Genomic DNA, 11,789 nt, shown 5'->3' on the forward strand with positions numbered 1-11,789 from the left:
ACACTTACCATCAGCAATAATAAAACTAAATTCAAAGAAATGGTATATGAGATGATGCAAACCTTTTTAAAATTGATTTTATCTAAGCGTGGGATCCTGAGCATAGAAACACAACTTGTTCTCTTAAATGCTGAAAAAATCCTTTGAAAGTTCTCCTTTTGAAATATTTTGAATGTAGATTGAAGAGAAAGCCTTTGCAATCACTATTTAAGATATCACAAAGAAACCGTTGCATTCTGAGTCTTCAAAGGTTATGTGATGAAGATGATCCGCATTGAATGCAGATCTATCGGCTTACAATTATATAAATGCCGACAATTATGTAAAAAGCATCAATGTCTCTTTTCTAAGCCTTTTTATTTTCAAATACAAATAAAAGAAGAAAAATGTGCAAAGTATCGTGCATGTAATCTCAGGTTGTTGCTTTCAGTACCATGCAAATGTTTCACCTCCAGCTTCACCTCCGTTGCGTTCCCCAGGCATAAAAGCTGTTCATCATGTGCATGACCCCGTTGTATTTCCAGTCCCTTATTAATCATATTATATACAGTCATATATATATCGTCACTAGTGATACCTACTCACATTCCAATGCTTCAATCAAGAACAAGAGGCATCTATAACTGAAACAAAGTCAACGAAACGAAACCGTGTTGAAGTTCTTGACTTTGATATGTTTCTGACGCTTGCTTCCGTTGTAGATAGTCAAAGCCAAAAATAACTTTGACATTCACTGAGAGGAATTATTTTATATAAATCTTTTGTAAGAGTCACAGTGGAGATGCTAGGTGGATACAGGTGCTTCTCCTTTTCTTTTTTTTTTTTTTGCCACCTATGGATGCATCTCATATTGTCCCTCTGTGGCAATAAAGAAATCATTGAGAGTGCTCTGTAAAAAATCAAAAGTGGGCCGTTCCTCAGGCTTTTGTTTCCAGCACACCGTCATGATCTCATAAAGTTCCTCAGGGCAGCCTTCTGGCCGTGGCATCCTGTAAAACTTGTCCAGGTTCCTGATCACCTCTGGATTAGTCATTCCTGGTTGGAGCCAAGAAAAGCCAAATTTAGCTCAAAATTATTTTGCAATTGTTTATATGTATATTTTAAAATATGTCGTAGCATACATAGTCAAGGGAAATTATCAAGATCTCAAAACTTTATGGTTTCTAAACGTCAAAAATAGTTGTTTCTTAAGGTTTTTACCGGGGTATGGTATTCTTCCATATGTGACCATTTCTGTCAGTAGGATCCCAAAGGACCAGACGTCTGATTTGATGCTAAACGTGCCATAGTTGATAGCCTCTGGAGCTGTCCATTTAATGGGGAATTTTGCACCTGAATATTAAAAAATGAAAATGATAAACATGTTGCTTACAAGTAGCTCGAAAGATCCTGTAACACTTTATTCTTATTTTAAGATTCACCCAGTCAGCACAGAAACAACGTTTCCACAAAACCATTTTCTAGCAAGCAGAAATGTGTAATACTAACGTCACATCTCGTCAGAGTGAGAATTATTTTTAGTTCATAGTTGTCATGCAAGTGCGTATTTACTGATGTATTGTTTCAAATTAGCCCGTAGCAGTAATCTGAGAAATGTTGAAGTTGAGCTATAACTTGTTTAATTGATATGTGGGTTCTTTCTGAAACCTTTTTAGGAAACTAAGTTGGTTAGAGGATTCTAAGTATTTTTCCTTTGAAGCACAGTATAAAGAAATGAGAACGGGACCAAGACCTTTGCACAGCACATAAAATAAGTCTAAAAAATATACTAATTTAAAAGTTGTAAAATTCCTCATTTAACCACATACAAAACTGTGCAGCATATTTAATTTGATTGTACAATACATAAAGATGCAGTTATGATCAGTTTCTACTTTTTCATACTTTACCTTCGTGTGCTGTGTATTCAGACTCAATGATCCTGGCAAGGCCAAAGTCAGCTATCTTGCAGTGGAGCGTCTCACTGACCAGTATGTTAGCTGCGCGAAGGTCACGGTGAATATAGTTCTTCTTTTCAATGTATGCCATCCCCTCCGCTATCTGTCATAAAGGAGACAGAGAAGTGTCATTGGAGTTTTGTGCTCTAATGCAAATGTATGTGTGTAATATATGACTAGACACATCACAAATATTTATTTACAGCCACCCGGATGAATGGACAGCAGTTTTGTACACTGTGTATGTTTGTTCTCTCTTGGCAACATTTGTAGGATGTGTTCTGGGTTCAACAGTTGGGCTGTCAGTAGTAAGAGGGTGTAATAGGATGTGATAACTATAAGGAAGTTGAAAGTTTGGGGGAAAAATACTTTTGTGTGGGGTTGACGGGGGAGAGGAGGGGTTAATGTAGATGGAAAAATAACTTCCTGTCCGGATGTTAATATTTGACGTAGTGCAATGCTTTCAAGCCAGTTGAGCGAAAGCCCCGCCACAGAAACCACACAGCCACTGCTGACAGTTTCCATGTGTGTTCACATCATAACTGGTGTCAAAGATAATACTATAGTTTTAAAAATGTTCAAAGCTTTATTGCAGAACAGTGAGAGTATAAATAGGCTTTCAGGTAAAAATAAAACCTAATATTTTTTAGTTGGATGGCGACTGCAGAAATCAAACACCTAAATATTAATGACATGTAGTTACAGACAAAAACTACAGCAGTTAGAGTAGCAATGACAGAACCGCTCATATGTTATCCATATTTATAGGATAAAACTTTGAGATCCTGTAATTAAAGCGGGTTCCCACCTGCGCTGACATATCGATCAATTTGTTCATCTTGATATTTTTTCCTTCATCGGTTTTTAGAAAGTCAAGAAGGCAGCCTGTAAGAGAGAAAAGGGACATGATACTATCAGAAAAAAACCTCAGCAGATTAAAATGTCACCCAATCACCATTTTGTAGAAATGTTCATTTATAATCTTTTACATGATGTGAGACACTAGAGTGCGATGCAATGTACTACGCGTTAGTGAGATACCGTACACGAATTCAAGATCCTGAGGCTCTGAGTTAATCATCAACATTCTAACAAGCAAAAATTCATGCTATTTAACAAAATTAACTTTTTGTCAACGTGGCATAAATATCTTCAAAATCCATTAAATGAAAATTCAAACTGTTTGTCAGCATCCGTTCTTTTCTAATATTCAATTAGAAAAGTGTGTATTACCACTCTGCATGACTTCAAATGAAGCTGCAGATTTTAAATCTACGTTAGTATTTTAGTACAAATGTAACAAGCTTGTTCCATTTTCCTTTAAATATCAAATAACATTGAGAAAAGACGCAAATTTATGCTTTTCTCCCAAAATAATCCTGATTAAATGAAACTTACAGCTCTTTCATCTAATCAGCTGATTATCAATAAAAGAAAGTAGCAATTTTCTACATTCTTACTGTAGAATTTATTTATTATGGAAGAGAACATTGGAATAATCTGAATATTATTCTTGTAGTTGTAATTTAACGACCAAGAAACAAATCCTATTGTGTCATGTCTGATTGCAGTTCCAAAATTGGCTTTTTTAAATTTTTGGACAACACTGCCGTAAACCTGAATGCAGCACCATAAAATAGTTGGCAAACAGAACCTTTCCTCTTGTAGATTAACCTTCTATCTACTAATAGAGAATGTGCCACAGGTTATGCTGCTGTGCCACACAGTATTTTCGGTTGAACTTTGAGCGTTGTTTTTTGTGACGACCAACAGTGTTTCTACTCATAGAAACTTACTAACAGTATATGCAAACCAATTTACAAGCAATGTTTACCATGTCTGCCATAGCTAACCACACTCTAAATAAATATTCAGATTTAAAAAAAAGAAGGAAAAGAAACTCAAACAAAGTGTGTTAATGCAAACTGAAAAAAAAAAAAAAAAAAAAAAAAAAAGAAAATGGCTTGAAAGAGTATTTTGCGGGAAGCTTTAATTTTTCAGACATTTTTTAATTTTAAAATCTTCAATATGTGTTTTAAAACTAAATAAAGCAATTTGTTTTTGAATAATGCACTCAAATCCACAATGTATTTTTTTTTAGAGTACTACTGCATTTTGGTTTCTATATCTATTTACTTTTCATCCCCTTCTTTTAAAATCCTTTCGAAATTGTATGTATTCTTACAAAGAGGTTGTTTCATATACTGTAACTCTAACAAGCTACAGCATGTTAGATTAAAAAAAATAAAAATCTACACTATATTTGCTTTTTCTACTTTTGAGTGATTTTGCACAAAAATAGTCAGGGTCATTGTTAATAGTAGTTTTTGATGCTCCTCAAGTTGCATAATTCCCCCATTAGAAGGATAATGTAACACTGGTGGAGGCATCCTCCACCAATAAGTGATGTAGTTAATTCTTTTGTACACAATAAATGATCTAGACCTATATTTTCTTGGTCTCTTTGGGGCGAGGATGGTGACAGGGGTAGCAGTTTGTCTTTAACCGATGGGTTGCCAGTTCAAATCTCTAATAGGTTTTTCTCAGTTTTTGTGACCACCTCCTGCTGGTGGTCAGAGGGCCGGGTGGCGCCTGTGCATGGCAGCCTCGCTTTCGCGTCTGTCTGCCCCAAGTCAGCTGTGGCTACTATCCAGTAGCTTGCCACCGTCAGCTCGTGAATGTGTGCATGAATGCGTGCATGACTGAGTGTAGTGTGAAGCGCTTTGGGGTTGTCTGGATTCGTTAAAGTCCAGACAACCTCATTTACCATTTAAGATCAATAATAAATTATTACAAGTAATTTATGTCTTTTTACAGACGCGTATTAAGGCTGCTGCTCATCATACTCTCTTTCTGATGCACACCCATTTTGATAGGAGAAATCATCTCAGTACGTCTGCACATACAACTGTATTAGAACTGTGATTTATAATGTATTCATCTGCAAGCCTCTTTATATTGCTTACCGTTCACCATGAACTCGGTCACAATGAGAATAGGCTCCTTGGTGACGACAGCATGGAGTCGTACAAGTCTGTCATGCTGCAGCTGTTTCATGAGGTTAGCTTCCTGAAGAAAGGCCTCAGGCTCCATCGTTCCTTCTTTCAGCGTTTTGATAGCAACCTTCTGGGTGTTCTTGTAGTAGCCTACCAAGGAGGTTCATGGAGATTAATTAATTCACTCCCCTTTTCGAGCTTATGAGACCCCTTTAAGTGTGAAAGGTAGTTTGTTTTTTTTTCTCACCCATCCAAACTTCTCCAAACTGCCCAGCACCGAGTTTCTTCACCATTTTCAGCGTCTCTCTTGGAATCTCCCACTCATCCTGAGCCCACGGCTGCTGAGGGGCCTTTTGTTTACAAGGAGCATACAGTCGAAGACACAACCCGTCTGCAGTCCCTGCATATAAGCATGATGAATGTATGAAAACTACTGAGAAAATGTTTTTGTTTGCATCCGTGACAGCTAAAGCAAAGGTATGCTTGCTTGCACAAGCGCCTTTTATCAGGAGCAGCTGTGCTTTGGCAGGCATCTACCAGTTCTATCTTGTGGTTTAGTCACAGGGGAGGTAGGCCTATCTAAATACACTCACAGGAAATGCAAAATGCATGTTGAGGGTCTAGTTTCCTCATTTCATTCAAATTCAAATACCGATGTTAAAATTTATAGCAGTGAAAACGACACAGCCATTGTGATTAGTAAATTCTGAAGACCATAGAGGAGTCCATTTTTATGTGACATAACTTTGAAATTGTGGCGAAAAAGAAAACTTTGCGTGTACTTGTGTTGTAAACTTACGGGTGTAGTACTTGACCAGCTCTTGTAAGGATGGGAAGGTGTTGGAGGGGGAGATATAGTAACCACCTTTGTCCAGACAGCGAATCTTGTAGTGTTTTACCACATCTCCTTGTTCTTGATCATTGTCTCTTACCGACAGCGAGTACGACCCTGACAGCAAGAACCGAGAGGAATCAGCTTTCTTTGTTAAATCAATAACTGTTTAAAGCCAATGATTGTATGTTGTTTTATTAGCACTAGTATTTAAATTTGCAAGCTCTTACCTTTACAGGTCTCACTCTCGCGAACAAGAAAGGAGCCTGGTTTATTTCCAGGAGCCAGAAGCAATCGTTCCGTCTCTCTTCGACTCACATCTTTGAAAAACCATCTACGACACAACACAGTTGGCATTTTTGTACGTTCATTTCAGAAATGCAATATCACAACAGTAGCAATTGCACTTCAAAATATGACTGCTATAAACTACCGTAGCACCATCCACTATTATCGGCACTCCTGATAAAACATGTAGAAAAGCATGAAAATAAATTACTACTGTTAAAACCTGAGATGCCACTTGGGAATTTTTCCAGACTTGTTAGTCACAGTTGCAGTTGTGTTAAACAAGTGTTGCTCTCACTTTAAATATGGGTGTTTTTAGATTTGCAGTTAAGCCCAATTGGCCTAGCAGATTTAGTTATATGGTGAACTTAACGCTTCCAGTTTTCAACAGCAAACTGTTTGAATCGGTGATTTTAAGGTGATGTCAAGAGCGTCTTTCAAAGTCCTGGAGCTCAAGAAAAGAATAAATTATCAAAATATCTGGGGAAGCCTGTGAAAACTACTGCTATTGATTATTACAACAGCAGTAAAAGTATTCCATTGAGTACTGAGAATATATCTGTGTATATATATACATTTATTTATATATATATAAACTGACATGATTTTTTTTAAATAAGATAAAAAAAATATTGAAAGTAAAAACACATAGATGTCTGTAATTTTAATCTATATTTTTTTGAGTTAATACATTGAAACACCTTCCTCCTTTCTTAACATAGACTGACTTCTTGGTTGATTAAAAATGACTAAATCTCAATGGTGTGGTTAATTTCTGTCCTAACAATATGAAGGTTAACACATATGCCTTGGTTTGATGGTGTATCTCATGTCATTCTCTTGTCGTCAGAGACTTTGAATAGAAATAGATGTCTACATCACATCACGTTTATAGCCCAAAGAAGCAGGAAGTCATTGACTAATGGAAGATTTCTAGACACTTCAATAAACTTAAAAAGTAAAGTAAAAAAAATTACAATGTGCCTTAGCTATGTTTACTCTATATCTATTTGTGAGTGTTAATAATTGTGCTTCCAGTAATTTTGACTAAAAATAAATATTTCATAGCATTTCTAGTCACTCTTGTTATGCAACTGTATTAAAAGATAAATTTAATTCATGTCTTCTACACATATTTACCAGGACTGCCAATACTGTCGCAGAGTGCTATTTTCTAGTCTAGATTAGAATGTTTTTCCATACTTCTCCACCTCCAGCGTATCTGATCTGGCTACATAATTAGATGGGATGAAGCCCTCTTGATCAGTGAGAAGCGATTTAGCCAGCCACCATTCTCCATTCCTACAAATACAATATACCACTCATATCATTTTGGTTTAACTGGGGGAAATGAGGAGCAGCAGACTTTGTGAATTTCGAGACGGGGACGACACTTACTCTTGTAGAACTTTGAGCTTGTCTCCTTTCTTGAAAGAAAGGTCGCTGTCATTGGTCGCTTTGAAGTCATGCAGTGCTATAAACACGATTTCACCTGAAAAAACAAAGAGCGATAATTGTTTCTTTCTCGTCACGCTCCGTCAATCTGTGTTTAATTTCACCACCCGCTTTTTGACACTGCTCTATATTATTAATCAATGCATTTTTTTAAGTGTCATATGAGTCTGTTTCTTTTTCTCATGTAATACACACCCTCTTTGAATTCTGCCGTGTCGCTAAAACTACTTTCTTTTGCATGCAGCCCTGCTTATCTTAATCCCAGAAGAGAACGAAGGAAATTAAGCTGCGATTCTAATCACACAGAGTAGCTTCGTCCTACACACGCTAATGTTTTGTTGACCGCGTAAATGCAGAAAGTTAGTTGCTAGGGAAAACTGTAGTGGTTACCGTTAGATGAATAGGTGTTTGCTTTGTGTTCCTAAAACAGAGAAAAAATATGTTTTTGTCATCAATATTTATGTATGCAGTTATTAGAAGTATCGATGGTGTACTGACCAGATCAAAATTGATCACTTAAGTATTTTACTTACTGTGCGGTTTGATGAGTGAGCTGTCTGGGGGTTCTTTACTTTGTAAAAGGACTTCTCATCTTTTACGTCTTTCTGGCCACTGCATGTGCAGCCCATCCTGTGAATATAAAGAAAAAGTTCATGAGATGAGCTGTATGCCTCCAACAACGTGCACAGATTACATGCATCAATAACTGCTTAGTACTGTAACAGCAGCTTCCAAAGAAAAAAAGAAAAACGAAACTTAATGAAACGTCTTTTGCTTTACCTGATTAAGCTGATGAGCTTTCTGATTTTCAGTCTCCACTCCTCCCACTGCAGGCCCACGTCTTTGACCTCATGCCCAGTCTGAAAAACGAAGAAATCATTCGAAGCCGCTGCCGTTTTTTTTTTTTTTTTTTTTTTCTTTTTGTACCAACTATCTTTGGTTTAATTTCTCAGCAAATGGTCTTGCAATGGAACCAAACAGTTCTGGAAAGAGGAAGTTGACAACACTTCTGCATCTTTCCTAAGTAACACTTTATCAATATACATCTGTCATGTTTGCGGAAAAAATAGAGACGAGTTATATTGCAAAGAATCGATGATTCAGGTGATTCAGAAATCCACACTTAACTCTCCTTATCTACACTAAGGTCATATTTTGTTCCACTCGTTTTTCAGAGTGTTCAACACATTAAAGTTATAGTGTATGCTATTGTCATGTTCAAACCATCGAAAATTGAAAAATTCAAACAAACTATTGTTTCATTTCCACTAAATTGCATGTAGAACTTTTTAGCTTGTCTTCTGAGAAGATTTTCTCTTTGCCGCGGAAGTAAAATTTTATAGCTTAAAATACAACTGAGCATAAATAGCCACACTTGTGCCCAGTAGACAATTAACATTAAACATTAAACATTACTGCCTCCGCTGTATCATAAAATCTTTGATGAACGTTACCTTAAAAATTGTAACTTTGAATTTGTTCTTAGACAAAAAAGATATTTTTCTTAAATTTTGTTGCTGATACCAGCACACAGATTCCTTAAGTTTTAGAGTCAAACCACTAATTAATAGGAAGAACTACATCAACTGTGTATAACATTTATACAAACATTAATACAAATATTTTACCTTCAACTATATATTTTCCTTTCAAAGGTTTGCTGTATATTACTTGCCATAATTAGATAATGTGGCCATCTCTATCAATTTCTGATTCCTGAGAAAAACATTTTGTTGCGTCATCTCTTGTAATTATTAACACAAACGCATGTGTTCCGCTTCTTTATAATAAATCTGCAACAGTAATGCTAATAGATGATATACATGTCTTTTTAATTTAGGAAAATAATAACACGGGAAGTATTTACCTTCAGTTTGTCCTCAGAAGTAACTCAGCTGCAAAATGTCTTGAGTTTCCTCAGTGAAAACAGAATACTTGTCAGTGTGTCACTCTCACCCGCTTACTCACCCTAGTTTAGAAAGTCTCTCTCTCTCTTTCTCTCTCAGTGATTCTCTCTCTCTCTCTCTCTCTCTTCCTCTCTCTCTCTTATACAGAAGGATCAGACCTCCCTGATGGTTCGTAGTGCAGAGTTTACTGGAAAAAGGCAATGGCATAGGTTGGCTTGTAATTATCTCCCTACTTCTTATAAACATCTATTACCCTTTTGGCCTCTACATTAATACAACAGTATCCATCCTCAGTTACATCATTCACAAACTTTTATTCATCAAAGCATATCAAGTTTTACTCCAAATCATCTTAATGTCCTTGCATCTAAATGTTATATCTGTTGTGGAAAAAAAAAAAAAGATACCGTACAGCTAGTTGATCTTAACTTTAGGTGTGGTGACTAAAACAAGCTGTAAGGTTTCCATGACACATTTTTCAGTTCCTCTAGTGGTCTGCGTTTTTTTTATTTTTTTATCTCTACAGCAGATCTCATACTGCTGAAAGAACCGTTCACGTTTACGCGCTACCACTGTTTATTTGTTTGGGGAGAAAATAGGGACGAAGGTTTTTTTTTAATCACTATTAATAGTAATGAATCATTGAAATAAAGACTTAGCATCACTGACGGTAGCAATTATAAAAATACGCACTACATCAATGAATCCTCTTTCACTTTTTGGTAATTGAGGAACATAATCCTGAACAGAAAACATTTAGTGCAAAAAAAAAATATAATAATTATAAAAAACACTTTAGCAGTTTTAATGTAATGGTCTTCAGAAACCTCTCATATCATTGTGAAGAAAAGCTTCCAATTTTATGCAACTTCCTGGAAACTCTATTTCAGCCTCTCTGATATGATTGAGTGAGTGTGTTTGTGATTGCTGTCCTGCTTCATTATTGATATTTGGCCATGCTGTAAACATTTTTGAGGATACTATGGTGTACAGATGAGGTATTTGTGATCGCAACACACCCAGGTCTCTAGAAACACATTCTTGATCATCACACCTCCATTCCAGGACTAAATTGGTGGTTTGGTGTTTCTGTGTTTTGTTCTGTTTACAGCTTCTGGCTTTATATAAACAGGACTTTCTGCGATAAACTGTAGTAAATAAACAAATCGTTTTCAAATAAATAAAAAAAATCAAATAGAACAATCTGAAAAGTGTGGCACACATTACTATTCAGTCCCTACTGATTTAGCATATTGCAGAAACACCTTTTGCAGGTGCACATCTTTAACGGTATCAAGAGACTGAAACATTTGCTTATTCTGTTTTGCAAAACAGTCACAATGGATGGAAAGTCAATGAAGACCAAATAATAGTCTTGCCACAGATTCTCAAATAGATTAAGGTTTGATATTCAGTTGGACCTTTCTAAAATGTTAACTTCTTGAGATCCAAAGCATAGCATCTCTGGTTGATAATCATTCTTCCTTCTTGTGCCTGCTCAAGAAATAAATTCTCACACCATGATACAACCACCATCGTATTTTCGTGATGTTCAGAGAGACAGATGTGCAGTGTTTGTTTTCCTCCATACTTGGTTTTGTGTAGAGACCAAAAAGTCCAGAGCACCTCCTTACCCTGCATGGCTCGTCGCAAACTGCGGATAGGACTTCATTTGACTTTCTTTTAATTATGGCTTTCTTCTCGCCATCCTTTCATATTGACCAGATTTTAGGAGTTCATAAAAATAGTCTTGTCAGCAGATTCTCCAGCATCACTGGTGCATCTCCTCCAGATTTGCCACACGCCTCTATGCTACTATGATGAAGGATGATTACGGCGGTCCAGTCCAGATTTAATGGACAATCGTATCTTGGTGGGCTGAAGTTTAACTCACCATTAATTTAACAGGACTCTCTGAGATATTGCTGTATAATCTAACCATTCTTTACATTCCTCCACAACTTAATCTTGACCTGTCTGCTTCTTTCATTGGTCTTCATGATGTTTCTTCTTTGCTTAGGTTCTCTGACAAATTTTTACATTTTCCAGGATTTATACTGAGTGTAATGTACAATCAGATGAACTTCATTTAATAGTTAGGTAACTTCTGAGGTTAATTATCTTAATTTCTTTTGTTAACGTCAACTGAGTTAGCAAGGCTGAATATTCAGATATTTGCTTAAAAAATACTTAATGCAATCTGATTTCACAATAAGTTGCATTCTGCTGACCATCTAAATAACTTGAGCAATAAGACGGTGATAGGGTTAAGCTTAGATTTTGGTAAATGAGGTGTAAAACAGATGTCCAATTCTGTTCATCTGATGTTGAATTTATCTATTTTGAAGACCTAATGAGAACAGAATATGTATCC

General features: G+C 36.2%; 1 protein-coding gene across 1 annotated transcript; it reads right to left on the reverse strand.

Moving 5' to 3' along the window:
* Positions 1-342: 342 nt before the first annotated feature.
* On the reverse strand, positions 343-9,493 carry blk (BLK proto-oncogene, Src family tyrosine kinase). The gene is made up of 14 exons (XM_044106921.1): positions 9,376-9,493; positions 8,289-8,368; positions 8,042-8,138; positions 7,899-7,929; positions 7,452-7,545; positions 7,257-7,355; positions 5,996-6,099; positions 5,733-5,882; positions 5,181-5,333; positions 4,904-5,083; positions 2,746-2,822; positions 1,890-2,040; positions 1,201-1,332; positions 343-1,035 (listed from the first exon to the last, which is right to left on the reverse strand). The coding sequence occupies exons 3-14, from the start codon at positions 8,135-8,137 to the stop codon at positions 833-835; spliced, it is 1,470 nt and encodes a 489-aa protein (XP_043962856.1). The 5' UTR covers position 8,138; positions 8,289-8,368; positions 9,376-9,493; the 3' UTR covers positions 343-832.
* Between the last annotated feature and the right edge of the window lie 2,296 nt (positions 9,494-11,789).

This window comes from Gambusia affinis, linkage group LG22, assembly GCF_019740435.1.
Source record: "Gambusia affinis linkage group LG22, SWU_Gaff_1.0, whole genome shotgun sequence".
Classification (NCBI taxonomy): domain Eukaryota; kingdom Metazoa; phylum Chordata; class Actinopteri; order Cyprinodontiformes; family Poeciliidae; genus Gambusia; species Gambusia affinis.